General features: G+C 38.7%; 4 protein-coding genes across 6 annotated transcripts; 2 read left to right on the plus strand and 2 right to left on the minus strand.

Annotated features, from left to right (window-relative positions):
* Positions 1 to 790: 790 nt before the first annotated feature.
* Positions 791 to 3,022, plus strand: mrps7 (mitochondrial ribosomal protein S7). The gene is made up of 5 exons (XM_014967565.2): positions 791 to 892; positions 1,495 to 1,686; positions 1,768 to 1,831; positions 1,919 to 2,086; positions 2,473 to 3,022. The coding sequence occupies exons 1-5, from the start codon at positions 810 to 812 to the stop codon at positions 2,692 to 2,694; spliced, it is 729 nt and encodes a 242-aa protein (XP_014823051.2). The 5' UTR covers positions 791 to 809; the 3' UTR covers positions 2,695 to 3,022.
* Positions 2,906 to 6,671, minus strand: mif4gdb (MIF4G domain containing b). 3 transcript variants are annotated; one of them, XM_014967567.2, is made up of 6 exons: positions 6,580 to 6,671; positions 5,868 to 5,989; positions 5,620 to 5,729; positions 5,313 to 5,468; positions 5,012 to 5,104; positions 2,906 to 4,787 (listed from the first exon to the last, which is right to left on the minus strand). In XM_014967567.2, exons 2-6 carry the CDS (start codon positions 5,944 to 5,946, stop codon positions 4,560 to 4,562), a joined length of 666 nt encoding a protein of 221 aa, XP_014823053.2. In that variant the 5' UTR covers positions 5,947 to 5,989; positions 6,580 to 6,671; the 3' UTR covers positions 2,906 to 4,559. The 3 variants fall into 3 exon arrangements, with proteins under 3 accessions (XP_014823053.2, XP_014823052.2, XP_087864436.1); XM_014967566.2 differs by having other exon boundaries at positions 6,583 to 6,667; XM_088008310.1 differs by having other exon boundaries at positions 6,552 to 6,598.
* A 542-nt stretch (positions 6,672 to 7,213) lies between these two features.
* On the plus strand, positions 7,214 to 12,388 carry slc25a19 (solute carrier family 25 member 19). The gene is made up of 7 exons (XM_014967549.2): positions 7,214 to 7,345; positions 7,565 to 7,721; positions 8,005 to 8,160; positions 8,261 to 8,431; positions 9,240 to 9,420; positions 9,979 to 10,109; positions 10,195 to 12,388. The coding sequence occupies exons 2-7, from the start codon at positions 7,590 to 7,592 to the stop codon at positions 10,390 to 10,392; spliced, it is 969 nt and encodes a 322-aa protein (XP_014823035.1). The 5' UTR covers positions 7,214 to 7,345; positions 7,565 to 7,589; the 3' UTR covers positions 10,393 to 12,388.
* Positions 12,389 to 12,666: 278 nt separating this feature from the next.
* Positions 12,667 to 27,809, minus strand: pitpnc1a (phosphatidylinositol transfer protein cytoplasmic 1a). The gene is made up of 7 exons (XM_088008311.1): positions 27,541 to 27,809; positions 22,643 to 22,731; positions 21,093 to 21,164; positions 18,505 to 18,600; positions 16,964 to 17,119; positions 16,327 to 16,390; positions 12,667 to 13,860 (listed from the first exon to the last, which is right to left on the minus strand). Exons 1-7 carry the CDS (start codon positions 27,647 to 27,649, stop codon positions 13,550 to 13,552), a joined length of 897 nt encoding a protein of 298 aa, XP_087864437.1. The 5' UTR covers positions 27,650 to 27,809; the 3' UTR covers positions 12,667 to 13,549.
* Positions 27,810 to 27,857: the final 48 nt, after the last annotated feature.

A 27,857-nucleotide genomic window follows, 5' to 3' on the forward strand; every position in this document is an offset into this window, starting at 1 on the left:
AAAAATGCAAACTATTACTGAGAAAACATTTTGTGTTTTATAAGTTGTTTAAAGGATTCATATTTACTGCTGACTATTTCAGTTTGTAGTTTTGAGGGAATCAACATGAAGCCATGTGCAGCTATTTTTCTTTCCATGTTTAATTTTCCATGCTTTCAATTTATGTTTTTTTTTTAATTTGGTCAAAATTGTGTGTATGGTTGGAGTGTATAGAATTGATGAAGTAATCATTTAAAAAAACTTGGTATAAATAGGAATGATGGGAAACATCCTGTGTTTGTGGAACAGCGACGCCTGTCCGGTTAGTTTTAGTTTGCTATAACTAGATCATCATTCACCTTGAAACAATCTTTCAAGCCAAACCAGCCCTTTTAATAGAAGTACAACAATTGTAAATAAAGAAGTTAAATAAATGAAAGAAAGATGGCAGCTTTAAAAGCATTAAACTAATAGGTGACATTACAGTTATCAAAGAAAAGTAGGACCAAGAAGAAATATATTTGAATTATGCTTTGGTTACAAAGAATTCAATAGTGCATGGTTTAATTTGGGGGACCATATTATTAGACGAAACAATGGAGCGAGTTTTCTATTTCAAACCAAATACAGTGTCCATAGAAGGAAGGGCAGAAAGATTCCACAGAACATATACAATCTTAATAATTAAAAAAGTTCAGTTTTATTGAGATACATCACTAAATTAACAAAATATTTACTTTTTAAAAGTTTTTAGTGGCATGTTAGTATTAATCTCCTCACTCAAGTCCACTTGGTGGCGGTAATGGGCTAAAATATCACCAACTAACTGCATGAAACAAGAAGAAGAAGCAGACAGTCACATTTTCAAGATGGCTGCCTCCATCTCAGGATTACTAAAACCTTGGACACCGAGGTAAATCTAACTTTTTGGACGTCGAAAGGTCTTATAAGCAAATGCTGTGTTTTTGTTTTTTATTTAAATCTGGGCTCTGTTGTAGCTAACGCTTCTGTTAAGCCAGGAGCAGTTTTTCGGTATTAAAGCGTTACTTACGACTTACAAAATTTCTGTGCATAGTTCAAATCCTGTATTTGTAATTTATGAAAAACCATGGAACGAATGGAATATTTATTGAATTGAAAAGAGCTGCAAATAGATTTAATAGGACTTACTGAATTTGTTGGGAGCATTGACAGCTGCTGCTGGGAGGAAAGATCTATAAGAAATGTAATGTCTCATTTGTTTGAAATGCTTTGTATGGAGAGGTTTAGTTTATTCAACAAGTTTTGTTAAAATATTTTTTTTTTACTATATACAAGGCCTTCTCTTACAGGGATGGGAGGAATAAATTTCAACCCGTTATTACCCAGTATTAAAACTAATTGTAATGTGTGGAAAAAAAATAAATACTTGCATCAAGCCAAATCGACAATACATATATTTTTTTAGGTTTTTGTCCGTCTTGCGATCATTTAAACACCACAATAACAGTGCTTCCTCGTTTTCGTCGTGGGCAGAGTGCTCTTGGTGAGATGGAGCAGGTACAACCCTTACTATCTGGAGCCGGAGGTCAGGAAGGAGGCCTACAGCCGCCCGGAGAGCGAGCTGAGTGCCGAGGAGAAGGAGGAGCGGGAGCTGAAAAAGCTCCGACCCATCAAAGCTGCTACCAATTCAACGACGAGCTCCCTTTTCAGCGACCCCGTCCTCAGGTGATTTTACAGCCTCCGGAACAAAACCGAAGCTGCGCTTAAAGTTCATGTCAACCAATCGTTTCTCTGTCCGCTTCTCAGTAAATTCATCAACATGATGATGAAACACGGAGAGAAGACTTTGGCTAGAGAGATTATGATGCAGGTAAATGAAACGCTTTTCAAAGTAACCTCTTGTTGGTTCCCAGGCAACGCAATAATTAACACCTCTTTTTTTTCTTCCTTTTCTCAGACGCTGGAAAATATAAAGAGGAAGCAGGTGGAGAAATACCACAAAGCTACAGATGGGCAAAAGGAAGGGATTGAATGTAATCCCTACGTCGTTTTTCACCAGGCCCTGGAGAACTGCAAGCCTGTCGTTGCGCTGGCCAGCATTCAGAAAGGTGGAAAATACTACCAGGTCAGTGAGAAGGCAAAAATAAAGCTCTTTTGTTGATAATAACAGGATTCCTGTGGAAAAGCTTAGAATTTGAGTTCACTACTTTCCTGATTTGAAATTAGAACAAGGAAAAAAACAACGCATTTCCAAGGTTTGTCTAAATATTGTTTCCTCCCCTCTCTCTTCCTTATGTCCATCTATCCATACTTTTGTGTCATCCTACGTTTCCTTCTTTTTAGCTTATTTTATTTAACTTCGATATTTTAATTTTAATATGAGCGTAAAGGCATAATTGTGTAGGAACCCAATGATAAGAGCAGAACCCCCTCCCCTATAGAACATCTGAAACAGTGTTGCATCTCCTGTTTTTTTGAGGTTTAATCCTCTCTCATCTCAATCCCGTCTAGGTGCCCATCCCGGTTACGGGCAACCGCCAGCGCTTCCTGGCGATGAAGTGGATGATCACCGAGTGCAGGGAAAACAAACACAGGCGCACGCACATGTACGAAAAGCTCTCCCAGGAGCTGCTCGCCGCCTTCGCGAACGAGGGCAACGTCATCAGGAAGAAGCACGAGCTGCACAAGATGGCCGAGGCCAACAGAGCCTACGCCCACTACCGCTGGTGGTAGGCGGAGAGCTGCGCTGGACTCTCAACATATGCGTTGAAGATTGACAAACTCCTGTTGTAAATAGTGAATATTTGTCGAGATGGGACTGTGTCCAGGAGACCGGGGAACGAGTCACCGATGGGTTTTTGTAGAAAAGGAACCGAATCGTGAGTCAAACCTCCGCCGAACTGTTTGACAGCAAATGCGACCGAAGTGAGAAAACAGTTCAAGATTTATTTAAAACAAACACATTTAATATGCAACACAACGAGTAGAAAAACAGAACAGAGAAATGTAAAAGTATTGCCACGTTGTAGGAAAAATACCAAAATAAACTGCTGTCAGGTTCTGTGGCCTGTCCTGTGTGTTTAAATGATTTTCCACGAGTTCTGAACATTCAGGCTGGCTTTTACCAAATACACCAGGAATCTCTAAAGTTTAATACAAAAACAAATCAGGTTATTGTGACCCTGAAGCTAGCTAAGCTAGAGTTGTTTAACTTCTGCTAGAAAATGTAGGTTCAGAGCTACGGATCGAACTCTTCTCGTTTTCAACCATAAAATAAATCCACATTGGTCAAAACCCGCTGAATTTGGTCAAATATTACAAAAATTTGCCATAATTTTTTTTATTTTATTTTTTATTTTTTTTTAGCTTATTCAGCTTTAAAGCCATGTTCTGCTGGTAAAACAACCTCCTGATGCGTGGATCAAAAGAGGCACTAATTTCCAAAGATCCAGAGGTGAACCTTGAGCATTTTTTTGTTTTTTTGTTCTCTAAACACACCCCAAAACTATATTTCAACTGATCCCCTTTGTTTTGAGCTCAACAGACTGAGATAAAGGTAACAGGTGTCTAATTTGAAACATTGAATTGAAATATTCACTTTCTGTTTAGATCGAAACTACATCTGCAGCAACGTTTCTTCCTACAAAGCCAATATTCTGGCAATGAACTCCAGAATTTAAGCTAAATTGATGGAAGTTTTTAAGTGAAATAGTTCTAAGCAACAAGAAAGAGATCATCAGGTCACATGTGGAAATCGGTATTGGTCTGTAAAAGCCTGATTGGTTAATCTCCGATTTAAAGGGACGCCACTTCCTACGATTTAAGGAGAAAACCCTCAGACGTCAGGAAAATCTCGATGCTCAGAGAATGTTGGCACGACTTCAACACAAAGCTAACCTTTTGATCCACATTAAAAGCTGTCACATATATATATATATATATATATATATATATATATATATATATATATATGTATATTAAAAAAAAGTTTTAAAGTGAGGGATTCAACATTTTGGTCTTCCAACTGAAGCTGTGACAAGAAATAAAAATCCCTGAAGAAAGACGGCGCTTCAAGTGACAAACTGGCCTCGCATCAAACAGTAACAAGAATCCTGCTGCTTAACAGCAACCCAAGTCTTTCAGAAACTCCTAAACTTCACACAGGAAAATGTCTTAACGCTCCCTGCAAGTATTCCAACGCAATACCAACAATAGCATAAAATTAAATCAGTCCGACTCTGACTGGAATGTCTTGTTTTTAACTCCAAAAATTTGGTAAACTGTTCCTACAAAACAGGAATGCAAAAAAAAGATTTTTTTAAAAAAATGTTAGAACTTCTTGGTTTTGAATCAAAGTGTGTCTCAATGTGGCAGAAACTTTAAGAACTTAAAAACCTCAAACTATTGCACATTCCACATCCGTCACATTCCAAACCTTGATCAAACGCAGGAAATAACACAGCAAAAAAAAAAAAAAAATCCTCACCCCCCCAGCGTCTCTGATTACCGTGGAAAATGTCGCTTTCTACCGTGAAGCTGCTGGTGTGGCAATCAGTGGTGACCAAAGGAAAGCGTCCAAGGCGCGCGAGTCGCCCGACTCAGTCGGCGATTTCGCTGTAGTAATACTTGTGGGCGGTGCTGCTGAGCATCCAGCCGCCGGCCCTGAACTCCAGGACCTCCAGCAGCAGGAGGCGAGCCATGGAGGTCAGGCCCTCCTGCAGGAGAAAGCCGTCCCTCAGCAGGAAGAAGAGCTCGTCCATCCGCTGGCTGTTCACCTTCTCCAGCTGCTCCCCGATGCGATGCAGCTGCAGCACCAGGCAGTCCACCTGCAGCGGAGAGGAAGAAGACGTTCCCCCCCAAGCCCCCCCATCAATTGCATAAAACGAGGAAGGATCTACTCCACAACTCGAAGGAGCTTTGCTTGATCTTGCAGCCTAAAGAAATTGGGAGATACTGGGGATGGCGAGGAACTACTTCTTCTAGAACATAAAGAGAATATTTCTACTCTGCCCAGACTCGTTTACGTTTAAACATCCGATGGTGACCTCACCTCTTCCTCGTTCAGCAGAGCGTCTGGTTGGGCCAGCCTCATTAGACAGTCGTACACAGGCAGGACCAGGGCCACCATTGGCATGTTGTTCACCTGAAACAGTCAAGCAATATATTACTAAGCATATCAATGTGGTCCTTATGAAGGACGTTACATATGTCAGGTTCAATGTAAAGTTTCACTGGGCAACGCCTCCGTAACGCAGTGGAATGTTTAACACAAGCACCTTTGATCTGGGATATTTTTGGGCAATTTCTCTAAAATATCACAGTAAAAAGTACAAAATGTCCACTGCTCATACCTTGAGGTAGTCAAAGATGTTGCAGATGAACGTGACGTAGCAAACCCAGCCCTGCAGCGAGCGTTTCCTTGTCTCCTCGCGCTCCTTGAACTCCTGCTGCAGGCGGTTCAGCAGGTGCCTCCGAAACACGGTTCCATTGTTTTGCTTGGCCTCAGCCTAGATTAAGGAATTAAGTTTTTGACAGAGCAACAAATGTGTCCGTAATTTTAAAAGTCTAAGGCAAATCATGCAGGGTTTTTACACTTAATTACACATATTCCGAAAAGGAACAAAATGTGAAATAAACCAGAGAGCCGTCGGTTCTGACCTGCACAATCGTGTAGCAAATACGGCCGGCCTCTTTGCTGAACAGGGGGTCCTTTAGCGACTGGTCCACGAGGATGTTGGAGACCTTCTCCAGGTTCACAGAACTTGGATCTGAAAGAAAGAAGAGAGCTTTTAGAATACGCATGCAGAAGTCAAGGAGTAATTTATGACAACTGAATATTTTTTTGTCCACATGGATGTAGATATTTTTCCAATGTTTTATAATCACACAGTGAGGCAATTACTGACCTTTCAAGGCTGTTTTTAGCAGTTTCTGTGTATCCACATCAAATGACTGGATCTTATAGTCCTCGCTGCAGTTTTCCATTATAAATGGTAAAAGTACACGATTACACCAGGGACCTCTCACTCTGTAAAGATCAGACGGGGTCACTGCAACAGGTCTTTCCCAGAGCACAATGCGACTCTTTCAAAGACAGAGAAGCCGGGACAACAAAACACTAAATCCTGTGGAGTCATCAAACTGGCTGCTCCGCTCAGCTCATTCACTGCGGGATAAAAAGGGTTTAGGCTACATCTGGTCAGCTGAGACATGTGTGTAGAAGTCATGTTTCAGCAAGGAAACATGTCAAAAGTCTTTATTTTTGAAAAGCTAGCCAAAAACCTGGTATAAAACGACGTTATCTGAGCTGCGACGTCCAAAGTTATAAGTTAGCGCAAGGTATTGTTTTGCATGATGAAGAGACTTTTCTAAAATGAATAAAAATGGCTGTTTTCTAATGGATGTACACTTTGATAACGTTAGTATATGCTTTCGATGAGCTGAGCCTTGCTAACGTTAAGTAAGGAAATCAGATTCAAATCTCAGCGAAACCACCACAAAGTATTCAAACGCAAAAATCTGAACTCTGTCGAGATGCTACATGAATTTACTGATTAGCTTCACATTGCAGAGTTTGAGATAAAATGTACCTATTTAACGCATTTAGACTGATCTTACCACCTGAATCACGGAGCGAAGACTTCCATCTACACAGCTCTTCGAAGATCAGCTAGTACCTTCAAGATGAGTCCCTTCTTTCCGTAGACATAAAGGAGTTTGCGTGCATCGACTTCCGGAAGAACAACACGTTAATGAGGCGCCATCTGGTGAGACATTATTATTATTATTATTATTATTATTATTATTATTATTATTATTATTATTATTATTATTATTATTATTATTATTATTATTATTATTATTATTAATAAACAATATCCAAAAAAAACATAGCTAAAAAGAATTTGACAAATAACGAAAGAAATAAGTAAAACTGAAGTAATTCAAATTCAAAAATCAAAACTTAAAAATGTATTTGCGAAAAAATGTTTTATTCAAACTGAAAGAAATTTTAATTTTATTTAATAAATGAATTGTTTTTCAAGACTGGTACCTGTAAAATAAACATGAATATTTAATTAAATAATAATAAATAATAATAATAATAATAATAATAATAATAATAATAATAATAATAATAATAATAATAGGTTGTTTGCTACATCTGGAAACCTGAAATGCAGAGATGGCAGTTTGTTTCATTGCGAGGCGAAGATCATCTTGTCGTTATATTTCAGCTTTGAAATACGGCGCATGCGCTGTTTTACTAAGCGGAAGTGTCATTAATAGTTTGTAGTAACCGAATGCAGCTGTTGTATCTTTCGTTTTGAATTTGTGGTGCTGAGTGTCTGCTGTTACATTAATGAAGGATTTCCAGTGTAAGGTAAAATCTGTCCGTCTCTCTTTATGAAACCTGAACAGCTGCTGTGTTGTTAGCCTAACTAAGCTCGACCCAAGTTTCCCCTCTTTGTCCTCCACATGTTGTCGTTGATGATTTTTATATTGTAAAAATTTAATTGAGTTTGTTACTATTAATTTATCGCACAACAAAATTATGTCAGGTTGTAGATTGAACAAAACAATTTTTTTTCCCTCTCCCAAGTGTTGATATAGAGTGCTGTATAGACATGGTGGGATATGATCCCAGGGCTAATCGTGGATCTCCTACCCCAGAGGAGGCAGCCCTGGCTGGGTCAGCTGGTGGAATGGTTACCAGAGCACTTATCAGTCCTTTTGATGTTATTAAAATCCGTTTTCAGGTAATAATTTTAATCTACTTCTTGTTTGTGTAATATGACTGCTGCACCAGGTGGTGGCATAGGAGGGATGTTAAAGATGCAGCCAGTTGAAATTTCGATTAAATTATAATAAAGCTGCATTCACATGGGATTGTGATCATGATGAGTCTATTGTCTTTCTTCCACAATGAAATGATGTCAAAGATCTAAAATATCTGCATCATCATCGTCATTTAATTTAGTTTGAGAAAATCTAATCATGTAGTGTTCATCACATGCTGATCAGCAGCTTCTGTCCCCTCAGCTGCAGATCGAGCGTGTGTCTTCACAAAGACGTGAAGGAAAATATTGGGGAATATTTCAGGCATCCCGAAGTATTTACTCAGAGGAGGGTCTCACTGCCTTCTGGAAAGGTCACATTCCAGCGCAGCTCCTCTCTATCTGCTTTGGGGCCGTCCAGGTAAATATTAGAAATGTGGAACTGTGTGTCAACACTACTGAAATAAACATTTTCCTGGACAAAAAAAATATTAACTGGTTGTGCGTTTGTCCACTTGCAGTTTGTCACTTTTGAGTTTCTGACCAAGATGGTTCACAAGTCGACGCCGTACGACAGCCGGACTCCAGGAGTTCATTTTGTCTGTGGCGGCTTGGCAGCCTGCTCTGCTACGGTGGCCTGCCAGCCTCTGGACACGCTGAGGACACGCTTCGCAGCTCAGGGAGAACCCAAGGTAGGACATTACTCTACTTTTTACTTTGATTTAATCCACGTATCTTTTAGATGAGTAGTTATATAAATGGCAAAAGTTGGAGTCACACTCCTTTAGTTAAAAAAATACTAAGTGCCATACTAAAATAGCATATGTTCCTTAACACATCTGTGGCTGTCAGAGTGTCATATTATTAGCCAGCTTCTTCCCAGACTTACCACTCAGTTGCTTGTCCTCACATAGTGGAGTTAAATACTGACTGCAGGTTTCCCAGGTCTTGACTCCTCCACCACCATACTTGACATTTGTTCCAAACTGTTTGTGGAGCTATGTTTTGGTTTTGTTAAATATTGCAGTATATATTGAAATCAGGAATGGACATATTAATAGCAAAAAGCACATTAAGTTTTTTAAATGTGACAGTTTGCCAATTTTCAGTCGTATGAAAACTGAATATTTCATTGTATACTTTGTTTTTTGTGCTTGTGCATTTGTTTCATTTTCTTATAGCAAAAAATAGGGTGGGGGTGAATTGGCTTCTTTTTACTAATGCAGAAGAGCAGAAGAAGCTACTTTAAGCTCTTTTTTTAACTAGATTATCCTTTATCTATTTTACTTATCATCTCCAGATTACTATCTGGACGAAAAACTAAACTGGTACAAAAAGGAAAGAGGTAAAAGTTTAATAATAATGTTTATTCATCAGTTGGCTTCTCCTTTGTTATTTAGCGTGTGCTCATTTTAGCTCATTTTGCTCAGGTGTTTAGGAAATTCGAACTAGACGTTGCATTGGAAGACTACAATTCAAATTCCTTTCCTTTCTCCTCAGGTTTACAGTAACTTGCGGTATGCCGTGTCCACGATGTGGCGCTCTGAGGGACCGGTGGCCTTTTACCGCGGCCTGTCTCCTACCCTGGTTGCAGTGTTTCCTTATGCTGGACTGCAGTTCTTCTTCTACAATGTCTTTAAGCAGCTTTTGGCTCCTCCATCTAAATCCAAAGACTCAGGAGGTCAGTGAAGACACGGTTTTGTCTTGGTAGAAAAACCACTAAGATTTTAGATCAATAAAAAGTTTTTAAGTGCTGAGGAAATTTTTGAAAAGAAAAAAAAAAGTCTTTCTGTATTGAAATAAACATTCTTATCATACAGCTAGCTCATTGTAACATTTAGTATTTCAGATTTTTTTCAGTGATTAACAAAATCTCTCAATGAATTTATTGATTAACAAATTATGTGATTTTCTACTTGACTGAGATGAACAGGTACTGATAGGCAAAATAGGTGAGTGTAGTAATTGCTTACCTTTGCTGTATTTTGATGATCTCTTCAAATTTAATCAAACTACATTTGAATTTTTTTTTTTTTTTTTCAGGTCATTTCTGAATCTTATTTTTCTGTATAATTTCTAAGGTTTGGCATCAAAATCACAACCTGTGTGTCCTTTCATATAATCATTGCAGAGCAACCCCTTTAATCCTTTCAGAAACCAATGTCAGACTCTGCCGAGCCATGTCATTTATAGCTTTTTAGTTCTGCACACGCATTTTTGTGTGTCCCTTCTTTTACAGGAAACGTGAGAAGCCTGATCTGTGGCAGTGGGGCGGGAATGATCAGTAAAACCCTCACATATCCCTTCGATTTGTTCAAAAAGAGGCTGCAGGTGGCGGGCTTTGAGAAAGCCCGCGCTCACTTCGGACAGGTAGGATCCTGATGCTGAACCACAGCGTCGAGGCAAATGACCTTCACCTCATGTGTCGGCGTTGTCGCCTGTTTCTGCCGTGCAGGTGCGGACCTACACAGGCCTGATAGACTGCGCGGTTCAAATAGTCGAAGAGGAAGGGATCCGAGGCTGCTTTAAAGGCCTCTCTCCCAGCCTTCTGAAGGCCGCGCTGTCCACAGGCTTCACCTTCTTCTGGTATGAGTTCTTCCTCAACGTCCTGTGCAACATTAGGGAAAAACGGGAAGGCCAAATGGAGAGATGACGCATAATGAGAAAAACGACATAGGAAATGAGGCAATCACGCACATTATAAACGCACTAATGCCTTGTTGCACTGAACACGTCACTCAGCCGGGAAACTGAGCGGGTTTATTTGGGTTTCTATGGTGTTTACAAATGTTAAGCAAGTGGATAAATGACTATATGAAATGATATGTTGCTGTATCATTTACTTTTATTTTGTAAGCATTATATTTTTGTCGAGGAATTTGTATCTTGCTTGACTCTTGCGCACAACAATGTCAAGTTTGTTTCAGTGTTAAATGATCAAATTCTATTGATAATCGATTGTCATCTGGTGGCGACAAAACAGTTTTCAAGCCATATCGGAGACAAAGCAGCTGAAACCTCTCTGGGTCCACTGGGTCGACTAATCAAATCAGAAGAAGTTGGTCGTGAATGTCATGGTGTCACGACCATCACTTTTCCTGAAAATAATTCAATTACTGACCAAAGACTAGGTAGAAAGTTAAAAGTCGTTTTTTCACACATGCTGACCAGCAATTGGTCATTCTGCAGGGACCCGTCTTGTCCAGAATGGACAGCAGAAGGAAATGTGTGTCAAAAAATGTGTTGATTGGCCAAACAGTGAGCACCGTTCACCAGACCCAGGGACTGGCTGCTACACGCATCAGTGTGCATCTTCAGCCATTGATCAGGTTTGACGGTATGTACGAGGGTAATTAATCTTCCTCAGCAATTATCCGGCATCGCAGACGTCTCTCACACCAGGCAACTGCAAAATGTTGTCTTGTGTAAACCTAAAATATGACTCGGTCGCAATCAAATGGGGACTTAAGTGTGTGCAAGGCATTTTCTGTCTGGTGACCCTCACTTGCCACTTTCAGTAATGCCTCCACTCATCCACTTTGATGGCCATGTTGGCTTTCTGTTCCCAATATATGTTTGAACTTTGCAACTGTCTCCATGCTGGCTGTCCAAATGCATTCAGTGCTTGTTATCAGCCTCAGATTCAGCTGACAATACGGTGACGAACACATGTTTGCAAAGCTTCTTGTAAAGATGTGTAAAAATGCATATGTTTTTAATTGCTGTAGCTTTGACCTCTCCTCTTTGCACCATTGTTCTTCTGGGTCCCCTGTTATGCTCTCTTCAGTTCATACACAGGTTATCTGTGTATGAGTTATGTTGGAGGATCACATGTGCAATTTTTCAGCTGGCTGTCAACATATATGTGTTGATTTAGCAATCTGACCTCTTAAGTCATTTATGGCACAATTTTTCTTGGTTTGTTCTCAGAGAGGGCAAAAAATTTAGACTGAAAAAAAAAATCATGGTCCTTGAACAGACCAAGAGGATAGCTGATCCTTTACCGTCTTCAGTCTCATCATATTTATGATCCAGGAAATTTAGAAGGTTATTGAGAACTAATGAGAAATTCTCATTAATTAAGAGAACGATTTCTTAACAGGATTTTCCTCTCCACCAAGTAAATGCTGCCGCTCTGCTTGCTTCTCAGACTCTGGTCCTACTTCTTCTGTCTTTTGTTTTGTGTCGCATCGCTGTGTCACACTTGTTCTGGATCCTGTTTCACCCCTTTTCCATCTTGTGGGTGTTTCTGTTCTCTGCTCAAAATGGATCAGAGAACAGAATGGATCTTCTGCACTCGAAGATGACAGATTGAAAGCACACGAGAACAAAGTTAAAGGGATTTTTCTAATGTGGTGGATTAGTCTTGGTGGGTAAACATCTTGGTGAAAGTTTAACCTGAACTTTGCACATTTTCTGCTCAGTTTTACGGCTGTTACCTTGTATATTCTTGGATACGTGATATTTATTTTGATATTCACTTTATTTAGTGGGAAAAACCAAATGGAACCTTAAAGTTTATAACTTGTTTAAATGTCTCACTTTGAGTTAAACTTACTGACCTTTGCTGCTTTGTTAATGCTTGTGTTTCATGTGTTTATATGGTCTTCACTTCTTTGTCAATAAAATGTACAACCACACTGCTAAAACTGAGTTATTTTTGGTCTGTTGAAGAGAAACGTTATTTTAACAAGGGTTTCTATTCAAACAAACTAAACCTAAACCACTTGTACATGGCAAAGATTAAAATTTAATATAGAAATGTTTAATTTTTCTTCTCCTGCACAATTACTTTCCACTGATCTTATATAATCTTGATAAAGTTTATCACTGTAATGCTCAAAATATGAAAGATTTGAAGGACACAAACACATTTGCTCTAAGGCATTTAATCGCATTAATAAAGACTCCACAGTTATGACTCTAGTAGCTTCAGATGTGATTTAATTTGACTTACTGCATACAAAACTTTACTTGAAAATGAACAAAATGAATATAGCAGCTGAAGACCACATGATCACTCGATAAAAACCTTGGGTAAAACACGTCAAGTATGACAGCAAAAAGACATAACGATTAATTGACAAATATTTTAAAAGCAGCTTAATGTCAAGTTATACCACCAGGAGACAAAAATATGGCAGAGATAATATAAACGCATACAGATAAAACGGTCCGTAATGTACACAACAGAAATTATAGCAGCTTCATCACTGGAGTTTAAATCTTTTTAAGTGCCGACATTGTGTTGATTAAATCATGTTCATGTCGTATATACAAGGTTACCCGATCACTGTACACTTGAGTGTAAAACTCTTTATATTTAGCAGTCACATTATGCAACACGATCCGTCGAAACCTCTTTCACTACATCAATACAAAGAATGAACAACGACCTCCGGCTAACAAAGATCCAGATGTTTGAAGGTGAAAAAGCAAAAAAAAATCGAATTTTGTGCTGAATGAAACTGTAAATCGAGACACCCTGAGCTTGGATGTCTGGCATGGATGTTCTGCTAAAACCAAGAAATGACTGAGATTCTTTGTCGTGTTCTTTGCTGAACAAACTTTGCAGCTTTTTGCACCTCAGAGGGGAGGGGGCAGACTGTCCACCTGTAAAGGCAGTCTGGGAGCTGCTGACTTTGCTGTAACACCAGGAACACTACTGAGGGGGGTCAAGGATGACCAGAACTGTGAAAAGCCTCCGTCACTTAAACTGGCCAGGAGCAAGAGGAGGGTGGGGGGGCCATGTTGGATGCGCAAAGCAAGCATCCTCTACTGATCCGCGGGTCGAGAGCAAGGCTCGGTTCTCATTCGGGTTGTGGACTGGAGTTCCAGGAGAAAAAACTTGGCAGCTTGAAGAGTGAATCCCTGCGGCCTGGATCGGGCAGGGTCAAGGTCTCTGGAGCGGACTTTTTTCTGGGTCGCTCCTTGGGCACAGACAGGAAGTCCGGAGCTTCGGTGGAAAGGGGAGTGGACGGGGCGCTGTTGGGGCCGCTGCGGGCGGTGGACGCCAGAGGGGTCTCTGAGATGGAGATGGCTGGAGGAAAGGTCCCAATTTTCAGATTAGTAGCTTCCTGCGTGGCTCGCTCATACTCCCTCACCTCCTCCATGGTCATGTCTGATGGAACAGAGAAATTAACACAAACTGTGTGACACGTCCACCCAAATCCAGGCCCAGAGCAAACTATGTAATATGGCACCCTGAAAGCTTTAAATACAGAAAAAGGCCTGGGATTTTGTCATTTGAATGTCTGTAGTCTGGTTGGCAAAATTGACATTGTGCGTATTTGGGTACTTTGTTTTAAGTGAAACTTTTTCCAACAACGATGCAATGGTAGACGGGTATAACCTATTTAGAAAAAAAAGAGACTACTTTTCCTGTTTTGAACAGGTTGGTTTACTATACATAATCTATATATAATCTAGATACTTTTTCTAGATTCCAATAAATCTAATTTGTCTAATCTCTAATCATACATTTATGGGCCCAAAAACAATGTTGACTGTCCCATCCAGACACTTTTATCATTTTTGGGCGCGCTGTGGTTATGTGACGTCAAAAATATAAAGTTGCATGTCATTAACAGATGTGCAGTAATAGACACTATACTCTATAATATTAGCTAAGGAGATGATGTAAAAATTGTACAAAAATTGAACTCCGTTAAAACTGTGAGATTACACAATGAAATTAATAAATAAATTGAAGAAATGACACTCTGGAGGGTTTTAAAAGTTTTTTTCAAGGATCGGCCGTCTCAACCTTTTCAAACTGCCAATGCTCTGGCATTGAGATATTAATTTATTTAAAAGCACAGATGAGGTCAAGTTGACACAGACAAATGAAAACCTTTCAACTTTATGACTCATTTAGATGGCTGAAAAGAAAAAGCTGCTGGAATGCAAAAGACCTTCAGAAAAAGGCTTTAGCTTATGAAATAAGGGCAAACTGCAAAATCAGCACAAAAATCGTCTCTGTGGAACAAGAAGACGAAACTGGGGTACAATTGTCCTGTCAGGATCAGTTTTTCTCAGGTTAATTGGCAACAATGAGAAAATGGTGAATGTAAAAAAGGTGTAAAATTTTATTTCGAGAAGGTTGTCTTTTTCCTCAAACTTCTATATTATTTCAGTCATTTCATTTGGTTGCAGCAGAGCAGGAGATGGAAAGACCAGCCGTTATATTAGAGAAAGAAGACAAAATTACACAAGATGTACAAGTATTAGGTTGTACTATGGCCTCGTTGCTGTACAAACTTCAACTTTATTAAAAAAAAAACAATCTTGAACAGAGGTATTAGTGCAACACAGGCCAAAGACCTCATATAGCTATGATTATAAAAACCCTACAAACTCTAGCATGTGTTAAACTTTAATACTTTAATAAGGAAACATGTCCTGTTAAGTTTTTATCTGAAATCTTTTACAGATCTGGTGAAAGTTGCTTTGTAGGATAAACACTTTGAGCAGAGTAGCTAAAATCATTGGATGGCACAGAAGGGTCACGGTTTAATTGTAAACTCTCCATTGTCTTAGAGTGAAATCAAAAACACACTAGCTGAAGGATGCAAAAAGACTCCAACTGGGTAAATAACTGGGTATTTATAGTCCCATTAGCTCTAAAGTCTCATTCTTTTTAATTTCCTTCACATTTTTTATAGCAGTTTGTCCAAAAGTCAGTGTTTTTAATCAAGATTTTAAGTGATGGACAAACACAAGGAGCCCAGGGGTCCCATGGTAACATTGGAGGAGCTGCAGATATCCACAGCTCAGGTGGGAGAATCCGTTGACACAACAGTGAATAGTTCTGCAATCTAATAAGATGATCTCCATGGAAGTGTTGGAAAAACAGATATGACCCCTGAAGCCCTAAGAAATCCCATATGCCGTTTAGGGGAAACGGCAAACCTTGGGAAGAAGGTTCCCTGGTCAAATGGGACCAAAATGCAGCCTTTTGGTACATGCATGCAATCTTTCCCATCCAGTCTTGGTGGGAAAGACTGAGCCATACTCATGATGAAGCATGGTGCTGGCAGCATCATTCTGAGGGGAAGGTTTTTCAGCAGGGATGGAAGAGTTGATCACAGTTGTTTGAAAGACATGTAAAGCTAAACACAGGGAAATGCTGGACAAAAAACCTGCTAGAGGCTTCAAAAGACTAAAGATTTGGGCATTGGACTACAATCAAAGCTTTCTGATTATTTACATGAAAGCATTTTCGAGTGTTAGAAAATCTCAGCTTGAGCAAAGGATAAACCAATTTAGTCTCCGATAAATCCTGAAAATAGACGCTTACTAAGTAATCTGACTGAGCTTAAGCCGTTTTGCTAAGAAGAATTAGAAAATGTGACAATTTCACTACCAATTCCAAACGGCATGAATACCTTTGCAAAACATATTTTACACAGTCAGTCCAAAGTTTTATCATTGTTCTTATCAAATGAAGTTTGTTAGTTTGATTGAAATAATAATAATAAAAACATTAAAAACTTGGCTTCATTATAAATTCCAAAATGCTCGACTCCAAGACAAAAGCTAATCGGAGCATTCTTGCTTTTATTTGTGCCATCTGTAACAAACTTACCAATCCACTCATCCACCCACGCAAAGGCCTGCCTGTGTCCCAGAAGCAGGATGTCTCGTATCACCTGAGGAAAGTTAGAAAACAAAACGGTGAAATGGCAGCCAGAGCCGAGGGGGAGGCAGTCCGAGGTGAGCGGATGTGAATCATATTAACTTAACCCTGAAGGTGAGAGTCTGAAAACATGTTGAAGTTGCTAAATGCTTCTTTTCCTCCACAGGAGTAAATGATTAATATGAGTCACTCTGAGCGCTGCCCTGTGAGTAATGGCCCTGACCGCGTGTACCTGTGCGTGTCAAAGGGAGCCTCAGGCAAGGGCCAAATAGGAAGCTGGCTGACCCAAGGACAAATGCTGCTAAGAGCTGAGAGAAATGCCTCTGGGAAATAGCAGATATTAGGATTAAATGTTGTTGGGAGGTCTGGCAGTGTGGGGTGACCAGGGCAGACACTGAAATAGAGTGATAAGAAAACGGCAGATTTTAACTACCATGTGTTATATGTTTCCACAATAGAAAATTGAACGTCTCGGGCACTGATAGTGATCTGCGAGGTGCAAAAAGTCTGAAAAAAAAAAAATGAAGTGAGGTTGCAAAAAAAAAACAAACAACAAAATCCAATACAGGTCGTTTTTCACAATGACCTTGTGCACAAACTGCTCCACGCGTGTCTGCAGTCCCCACACTTCAAACCTAACTGTGACCAGTTTGTACGAGCACATGATGGGGTCCTGGGTGTCGATCCATCCTTCCTGCAGGCTGCCCCTGTCTGTCTTCTTTGACTTAAACTGTCGAAGGTCCTGCAAAAAGAACGAAGAGAAAAATTGATGTAGAGAAAAACGAACCCTTCTCAAGCAATTGTCATATTTCTCAAAAGATGTACAAGTAGCCAAATTGGTAGGCCATGTTATTTGTCGGTGTTTATCTACTTCGCGCACTCCCTCCCCCCCCTACAGGACACGAACACCTGCATTCATTACAGGAATCATATAGAGAACAGCCAAGATTCACAGACGGAGTCCTTCATCACAAGCTGTATGCACATTAATCACTCCCCCCTGTGGACTAATTATGCTGTGGCGCTCGTTTGTCTTGAGTGTTTGACTGAGACAGACTGTGTGCGGGGGGAGACAAAACTTTTTGTCCCTGCAGGGAGTTCCATAGTAGAGGAGGTGGATGAAGCCTGTTGCATTTCTCTTTGCATAAAATGTGTCATCAGATTCACTGAAGAAAGACTGAAGAAAGTTAAGGGAAAATAGAAAATGCCAGTAAATGCTTGGTCTATATGAAAAAACAAAAAACAAACAAAAAAGAAAAAAAAAAGGGGAAGAATTAGCTACAAGATCCATTTTATAGCACAATCATGTTATCAAATATGACTTAAAATGAATTTCACTTCATAATTTAACACTTTAAAATTGGGTTTGTGTCTCTTTAAGAAAGTACTGCTCTTTCCAAGACTTTTGGGAACTCATCACATCAACATCGCTCTTCTATTAACACCTCTAACAATGTTTTTACCAGCGCAGCACTGAGAAGTATTTGTATAAAGAGCTCAGCAGCTCCACCAGATGTCTGCTAATTGCCGCTGGCTAGTCTGAAGGAGCCGAGTAGGGGGAGACACTGGGGTGCTTTTTTCCCCCAGCTTTAATTAATTAGCAGTAATGATGCTGTGTTTGTCTTGAGAAAGAATCAAACACATTATTCATTTTTAAATCTGTGTTTGAATCAAATATTTACATGCAACTTCTGACGTCTATATTTAACTCCGGACATAACCTCTGAGCTATTCTTAGCTTTCAAGTGTAAGCGCAGAGCAGCATACGTCCCAGTGGTATAGTCTCTGGAAGGTGTCGATAATAAAACGCCACGGCTGCAGGGTCATGACTCCGTGTGGTTATTAATAACTCCTCTTATAATCACCGCGGTAGGTTGGCCGGCACGCGTGCAAGCAAATGTAAAATCACTACAGTTAACACACCTTCCCCCATCTGTATACATTCAGATGAGGCAGAGGACCAGCTGGTGATAAAAATAAGTGAATAATAAAAATCTCATCTGTTATCCCTCCACTACATTTCTAGTTTATGTATTTTACTCTGAATCCTTTGTTCTTTTTATCCCCTACATTTTTTTTTCAAAACTTGGATTCACGTCTTTAATTCAGGAATCTCTCTTTCCTCACCTCTGATTCTTTGTAGTGGCGCTCAGGGATCTCATCGTAGGCAATGTCCACAAAACACACTTCTGTTTCCTCCTCTCTGGGCTCACTTCCAAAGATCTGAGAAACAGCAAAACACACACCTTTGTTGTTAGCAGTCGCAGCAAAGCATCGGGCCGTGTTGATTGTGTCATGTGACTGATTTTTTCTCAGACAAGATTCTAAATAAGACGTGAGTTGAGCCTTATGTTCAGTGACCTCCTCCTAGTAATTAACACAAGAACGATTAGCTTGTCTTATCTGAGCAGTTTCATGCTCTAGTGTCACTAAGCTGGGAATAAACTCCCATTAGTCTCATATATTGGTGCTACAAAAAGGGAGGAAAAAAATCTGAAAGATGAATGGATAGATTACTGAAAACGATGATGGTGACTGGAAGAGAAAGAAAAGAAGCAAGAGGACAAACGGTGGAGGCAGTGAGGCATTAAGTCAGGAGCGTAAGGAGAAAGCCCCTCCACTGAACAAGTCTACTGCCCCATTTGCTCTAGTCAGCTTCAAATGTGAAATAATGACCATCTGTGGCACCAGCAGAATCTGGGTGCACTTCCCGTCACCTGCCACCGAGTGGAGCTGCAGACTTTTGCTTCTTTCTTAAGCGTTGATTGAGGCAATATTGCATAACTCGGACTTGTTCCTTCTGCCAATCAAAGCATCAAGTGGCTCTGAAGGACAGGCACAAACAAAGAAGAATGTGATGAAAAGCTTTACGAACTGAAATGCGAGGACACGGTTTCATGTTGTAGAAGACATGAAGCATGTCTTCCTTAAAGAAGTTCTTCAAAACCATTGTCCATGTACTATTGATTTGGCATTAAAATGTTTAAAATCTCTATTTTTAACATACTTTAAAAAAAAAGCCACTATATTTGGACATATAAATGGATATTTATTTTTAATAAACACAATATAGAAAATAATTTAAGAAATGTAACCATCAAGATAAAAAAAAGAATAAATTCAGACACTCTTCGGGTGCACTTGAGTATTATCATTGCTGCTCAACATTTTGAGTTTAAACATCTGCTTAAACCTCAAACATTTATCTTTGTGGACTCCTGACAGTTGATGTGAAAATGACCACAATGACATCTATTGAGCTTCTTCATTTTGAAGCCTTCAGAGGGAAGACGGCAGCTTTTGGCGTCTCAAAAGAATTTAAAATCAGATTCAGGCGTTCGACTGTATGGGAAATAACCAACAAGTGGAATATATTAATAACAACTGACGACAGTGTAGATCTGGGCGTTCAAGAAAATTCACTCTAGAAGCAGACTCTAAGATGCTGAATGAAATCTCCAAAAACCCTACAATGTCATCATGGGACCTATCAAATTTCCGCCACAATTGATATTAAAGTAGATCTCTCTGCAGTTATAAACAGATAAGATATTTTTACTTTGATGAGAGGGAACCAAGGAGGAATTTTTTATTTAGGTTCTAATTAAACCAGAAAGGTTCAGGATGAAGTTTTGAAGAGATAATGTAGACAAATAATCGGAATTTTGGATTAATGTTTTACAGATAAATGAGTGGAGAATTTAAACATTTACTTGCCTTATCAACAAAATGCATATTTATTGATTGTTTCGTTTAATGAACTGAACAAAGTTAAGGCTTGTTGTTTACATGCAACAAATCCCTTTCTCTTTCTTAGGTATATAATGATAAACTGGATTAACCTCTTACACCCTCAGGGGGTATAAATAAATTTAAATCTTAACATTTTGGGCAAAACCTTTATGCGGAATAGTTTTTGAAAGATCAAAGCCTCTTTTAGCGGATAATAAAAAATAAAAAAAAATTTAAAGGCACGTGGAGCCTTTGTTTACAGAGCGAGCCGAGGTCGTGGCAGCTGGACCCACCGGTGGGTCCGTCGGGTTCTAGGGGTTAAGTAATTCTGACATAATTCAACTTTACATCGGGAGAGCTTTCTCTGTTTAACGAGCTTGCTCCTCCAGTTACTGAATGTTTTTTTTTTTTTTTCTGTATGATTAACACTCATATTAAATGTTTTCTGCAACTATAAACACGTACGGTTTCAATCCTGGGATTTGGTACAAAAACATATAATTTCTAGTAGCTTCAGTTTTTAGGTTCGAATTGCAAACCTGCAAAAAACATTTTTGCAGTAAAATCTCAAGGGTTTCAACGTTTTCCAGCAGAATTAGGATTGTGGGATTTAAAAGAATTTTCAGTCTTTCAACAACATCACTCGTTAAGTTTGTGTAAGACATTGATGTGTGGCAATTCAATTGAAAAGTACTGAACATATTCTGCTATCTGAAAATCCTGCTGGAATATGAATGGAGCAGACAAAGTCTCCTTTCACTTTATATCTCACAGTCACAATGATTCAATAATCCTCAGACAAAAGCAATTCAGTTAATTCGACGGCGAGGTCTTGAAGCATGAAGGTGGCGAAGATGGAGTCTGATAAAACAATGAAGCAATAAAACAGAGGAATAGAAACTGCGCCAATCAAAACCCAGTTGAAAAATCGAGATGCGCGCACAGTTCTTCGCGAAGCGCTTGAGATATTGAGCTGTACTTACATTGTCATTGTTTCCTTTGTTATCCTCATATTTGCTCTCTATGTGGATGGAAAACTTGGGCAGGAAGGAGCACTGGAGGGAGCAGATAAAAACAAAAGTCTCAGATGGTAAGACATTGTTTTGCACCTTGATGTCTTTTATCAGACAATAAGTAATTAATGTTTTCGGACATAATCACAGTGACCTGGGACTTTTGATATCTGTGTCTGAGACTTTCCTCTACTAAAGATTTCCAAACATTAATTGGACATTTAAATTTGAATGCCAGACAAATTATCCTCTAACCACAACAAATGTAAAAATGTGGAGTTTGTTGAACTCCACGGCAAATTTAGCTGTGATGATGTGCAGACTAAGTTATAATTTTTCAGCAGTAACCACTACAGAAATAGGTTTAAAGTTTTCATAATATAACCTGACAGTCATTTCCATTGACTGTGCCCAGTTGTGTGTTTAATATGATACAGTAATTGTGTAATTTAAGAAATTATTATCAATGTGAGAAGAAGAAGAAATTGTAAATATAGATAATGGAACAAAAAAGTGAATAAAAAAAAGTATGGCATATAGCATGTGCTAAAGCACATGTTTTGGTACGCTCTCTTTCAACTTACATGTCAGATGTTAGATCAAAGTGCCTTGGATCATAATGTGTGTGTGTGTGTGTGTACACTGTGCAGAAAGTGAAAATACTCACTGTGTACTCTGACCAGAGGCCATCAGTGTAATGGACAGGAATAAGAGGTGAGAAGAAAGAAAGAGATGGGTGAAAGAGAACAAAGAAATGAAACCGCATGTGCCATTAGGCCTCAGGAACAACATTTTAGTCTCAGTAAAAGCATGCATGGCATGGTATGAAGAGCTCTTATGTTGCTAACACCTTCGCTGCTACAGTTTCTAGCATAGTTTTCCTTATTTTGTAAGTGTAACACAGACTGTCATGTACAGTTTCTGCATTAAATTATATTTTATACTGAAAAGTTAATTTCAGCTTCTCCTCTTCTTGCCAATGCCAATCAAACCTCAACCCCAGTAGGCGTCCAACAAAGTTCTGTATTTGGGCCAATAAAACTCTTTTCAAACATCAATTTCTATGTATTTGTTATGACAAATACATAGAAATGTACAGATTATGCCATTATCAGGCTCAACAGTAGAAAAACCTATTGAAGATCTTCACAAAAAATCTTTGTTGTCTCGAGAACTGGCGTGTCATCATCAGGGTTTGCTGGCCAAAGGCAAAATATTACATTTTAACATCATAAAAAGGTTAAAATGAATGCAAATTAGCTGAAGACTATAATTCCATATCCATTATCATGTAAATATTCATGCATGTGTGCTTCCCATTTTATATTAAATGCAGGAAAAAGCCTTAAAAAACTCAGGTTATGATTTTTAATGCATTTAAAAGATGGGATTTAAATAGGTAGACAGTTTCTGTGTCGTTTTAAACTGACCTGTGATTTCTGATTATGTAACTCTGGCACAATAAGGGTTGGAAAAATGTCCGCAGATGAAAGAGGAGGGATTTGCAGTAAAATGATTACCTGTGATGGTGTATGGGTAGTAGTTCCAGGCCTTCTCTGTGACATAGAAAATTTTAGGAACCACTGCCCTGGCCCAGCTGGGCAGCTTGCTAAAACACACAGAAAGACGAGAGTTTAGGTTGGCAAGCTGAGGAAAGAAAATTGTATCAGATTGAAATTAGTCTTCACTTCAAGTTTCTCAACTCTTTTCTTTTGGTCTATCAACCATAGCTAGCAATAAGAAACAGCAATAAGAAACATCCTGCTGCGTGGAGCCATAATGGAGGCCATACAATGAGGCCATGATGGCCCCTGGGAAAGCTGATCACAGTGATTACACCCAGCAACCCTGCTGGGGACTTTCACTGCACTTGCACTGAGATAGATATAGAGAGAGGCATGGAGGGTTAATAAGAAGAAAAATACAGAGGGGCAGCCTTTTCTCTTCAAAAATGGATTCTATAAACAAAAAAGGGAAGACGTGACTGGCCACAGATTTGGGAAACGCGACAAAATTGTTGACGAATAGAGAGGAAACGACTGAAATTTAAAACTTTTGATATGGTTAGCATTACAACAGTCATCACGATTTAACAAAGACATGAAGGAAAGCAAAAGAGCAGAAAGCTATAATTGAGTCTGAGGAGAAGCAGTTAAGCTCAGATTACATTTATCCTGAACATCAATATCCAGCTTTAATGCATCCACTTGATTAACAGGTCCAGGTTTCACTTGTTATAATATTAAAGCTGATTACTGATTACATACATCACTGGTATGTAACACAGACTCTTACCAAAGTATTCATATCCCTTAAATATTTTCAGATTTCCTTGTTGCATTTTAGACAAACCAAAAGACAAACCTTAATTGTTACATGCAAGAAAAATCAATACAATGTTATAATTTTTGCACATAGAAAACTGAAAAGTGTACGTCACACTTGGTTCCTTTGTTTGAGTAATATTGCCTGTTCTTCTTTGCAAAATAAGCTGAGCTCAGTCACACTGGATGGAGAGCATCTGAGTACATCAGAGTTTTTTTACATCTCACTAAAGACTCTTTGGCTTTAGTTTCTGATTTTGAGGTTATACAGAAAATGAACATGTTCTGATACAGACAACATTTTGCATGGAGGTCAAAAAGTAGCCAAAGGTTTGGTCTCATTTGACCAGAGCGTCTTCTATTCACACCCAAATCTTCTTGTGGTAAACTTTGAGTGGGGACTTGTGACTAAGAGCAGATTTGTGAAATATACAAACAACAGTCACAAATTACTACCAATAAAGTTACAAAATAAACACATTGCAGTGTTTGGTTTTCTATATGTGACAGAATTTGGGAACTCTCAAGGGGAAAAAAAATGGCTTTTACAAGTATCTGTGTGTGCTAAGCTAACCAGGGTTTTATGAGACCACTGAGACCACAGGGACGCAAGACTGGTGGTTTCCTCCGGCTCCTCTTCTCTGTCATACAGCCAGTGTGTACTATACAAACATAGCAGGCCGGTCACATGTCCCGTGTCCTCACACTGCTTTATTTACAAGTGCCACACACGTACATTCGCATGCACAGACTGCAGCTATAACACAGTAACAGGTGGTTTGTGGGCGGAGAGAGGCCTTCTTGGTGTCCGACGGCGATTGCTCAAATTATCCATCGCTTACGCTGACCTCATCTCCCTCTGTGTCCCCACGCAGAGACGAGCAGACTTTACTGCATACTCACACACCAGCATGTAGTCTTCTTCTCTTCTAGGACTGTGAACGACAGTGCGTTTGTCCCCGAGGCACACTCAGTTGTCATTTATAACCACTTCACCTGTCTTGTGGCATTGCTCCGCTCTTTCTGCCAGCGTCCTCTGGGAGTGACTGGAATCAGGTGTTTGTTTAACAGACTGTCCTCACCTTGGATGTTTTTATTTTTTTTTTTTATCAGCACTAAAATAAATTGACAAAATTTTTCAAAAGTGCAGAACCCTAAGTCCAGAATAAAGCTGAAAGCAAATTCCTTACATTAAGGCAAGTGTAAGCCACGAAAAAGCCTTAGGTTATATCATTTCTCTTTATTTATAACTCAATAAAAAGAAATGACAATTAACCTTTAAACCCCCTTTTCACTGGCGTCATAAAACGTTTTCTCTCTTATGAATTCCCAAGGAAATTAAAACTATGGAGAATATTTTAGAAACATTCATTTTGCAAAGAAGCAAAAGCAAACAGAGTGAAAGAAACATGAATCATTCAAACTCCTGTTGTACAGAGAGCAAGAAAGAGGAATAAAAAAAATGCCCAGAACTGCAGTTAAATGTCACAATAGACTGTGAGCCGCTTGCACCATTTAGCTCTAAAATACACCATAATCTGGTGTGAAGATGACACTTAGAGATAACACCGTTGCTGTCTGTGGATACACTAAAATATTGGCTGTAAAGAGGAATCCAGGTCTGGAGGGCTGAAAGATGAGTGATGGTTCAGGATTATGACGCCCCAAAGCAAACTTTCAAAATCACATTGAAGTTTCTTTAGAGAAAATAAAACACAACATGCACTGATGTAGATTTAATGAAAGCTCTTGAATCCTTGTGTTGTGTTAAAGCAACACAATATATTAATCTGAAAAAAAAAAGTCCTGTTAATTACAAAACATCTGGTATACAGCGACTTTTTTTTCCCTTTGCAAAATAGTTGAATCTCAGTCAAATTAGAGCCTAACATTTAGCACAAACATTTTCAAATACCTCTGATTCTCATTTAGTTGAGTCTGGACTTTGACTGATCAATTCTAACAAATAAAGAGGCTCTGATCTAACCTGGATGTGTGTTTCAGGTCATTTTCCTGCTGGAAGATAATTCTCCACCTCATCCTTAACCCTTTTGCAGCCTCTAACCAGCTGAAGAAAATAATCACCTCAGCATGATGCTGCCAAAACCATGCTTTAGTGGAGATGAACGGTTGATCTTTAAACATCCCTGTTTCCTATTTGCTTTGTTCCTTGGTCTTACTGAGGTTGTGTTTGGTTAGGTTCAGTTATGTTGTCTAACAAATCTCTGAGACATTCACAGGATAGCTGGGTTCACACTGAAGCAATGCCAAGTTTATAATTTCAAGCTTGCTGTAAATGAATTAAATGTGTAAGGGGTATACATGTGAAAGATTATGCTGTTAAAATCAGCATATCCACTACAAATAAAATACATAAAAATACCATTTAATACCTTCGATGCAACAGCTTTGTCTTTAGGCCCCTCAGAGTATTTATTATAAGTACGTTCAATGCCCATGCAGTGGTTAAAAATGCGCTCTGAGAGAGAGCGGAAACAACTTGGTGGCTAAAATTACTTTGACCTCATTGTGCAATTTACAGTATGTTGATTGTCAGCGTTCTCAGCAGGATTAAACTGCCACCCATGTCCTGCCTCGGTTCACTGCTTAACATCTAAATCATCCCCGCTGCAAAGCAGCATAGCTGAGCCTGAGTTGCTACTTCATGATGGAAATCAGTCGTTTCAAATTACATTACCATGACTGATAGATTTAGGGTTTAGTGTTGGGATTTAGTACCTTCTCTGAATGGGCAGCAGTAAGGTTGCACTGAACAGAATAGTGGCTGACTTATTAAAATACAGAAAAGTACAGAGCCTGTTGTATTGGAAAAACGTCTTTGATAAACTCAAGCCCGTTTTATCTGTTTGAGTTTTCCCTCAGCTCATCTATTTACCTCCGTATCTTTAACTTTATAGCTTGGAAAAATGAAATCAGAGAGTTTGCTTTCAGCGAGATTCTTCCCATCAGTCTTCTCGATAAAAATCTAAATATATATATATATATAAATCCTATATTTTCTTGCTCTGTTAATGAGAGAAAGGAAAAAAAAAATAATAAAAACGTCTTTGAAGCCAGTGATAAAGTCCGATTTTCAAAGTCAATTCATAAATTAGAATGAAATTACACACAGCAGCCAATTCAGTTAGAGACAATCAGATCCTTGGTTTCATGCTGAGGATCTGATTTGGGTGTTTGATCCAAATCTGTCAGAGAGTCAAACACTTCAGCGGAATAATATGCAGAAGGATGATGAAAAAAGATATCAGATTACATTATTTTTGTTCATTTGTTCATTACTGAAACATGACAAGAATGCTTATTCCAACATGTAAAGCTGATATGTAGCACCAAATCTATACTATTTGGTTTGGTATTTTTAGTTCTATCAATTAAAAAAAAAATAATTTAAACTCTGCAATTTTATTTATGAAGATATTTGTTGAACAGGTCAGTTGACATAGTTTATTGGATAGTCACATATTAAACAGAGTGATTTCTCAAAAATGAGTTTGACAGCGATGACGAAATATAAACCCACATTCTTTAATTTGTCAAATTTCTTTAAAAACTTTTTAATCATTGGGAGCTTCAAAACTCTGCATTAGCTTTGGAATATGTCATTTTACTGAAGCAAGTTTAAATATTACTCAAATATAAAACCTCAGCTAGGTGTTAGGTCTTTCTTAGGATAAAAGTTTGTCTCTTACCTCCATAAGGTCCAGTATGTCATTTATTTTACAAAATTCCATAAATGATTGTGGTAGGACTCAATAAAAGTTTTTTTTAATTTTTAATTTTTATTGAATTAATTGCTTGCACTGTAATCAATCAGTCATGATTTATTGCATTTTAAAACTATATGCCAAAGTATTTTCAATTCAAAAACCCTTTTGTCTGCTAAATTATTGAATATGACATTTATTGTTTTTAATCTGTTAGATTGGTTTCTAAAATAACTGTAGAGTGTGTGCATCTGAAAGTTACAAATTTATCCATTTACAATAACACAACTCCCTAAATGGACTATTAAAAAAGGTCTGATAAATTATTTCACAGTTGCATTTTGACATGACTGCAGGGATAGTACTCACTTATTGAGGTAGATCCGTTTTTCTGTAAACTGGCCTGATCCATGCTCTGGATCCTCGTAGGGCTCGTTCTGCACCACTTCCACACCTTCTCCACGTTCACTCTGTTCATGGCTGTGTTTGCTGATCATGTACAGCTGGCCGATACGGTACTGAACGACAAGAGAGAGCAGACAAGCTTGTTGTTAAATCGTTGAATTTAATAAATACAATTAGACATTTATGTTGATCAGTCTGAACAGTGAGTGCTTGTGCAGGAGCAAAATCAGGCCACGCATCTGGATAATAAAGCGAGAGCGAAAACAACATTTTTACTGCTC

Source organism: Poecilia mexicana, unplaced genomic scaffold, assembly GCF_051168715.1.
Source record: "Poecilia mexicana isolate PSO_F unplaced genomic scaffold, ASM5116871v1 scaffold_8, whole genome shotgun sequence".
Taxonomy (NCBI): Eukaryota; Metazoa; Chordata; class Actinopteri; order Cyprinodontiformes; family Poeciliidae; genus Poecilia; species Poecilia mexicana.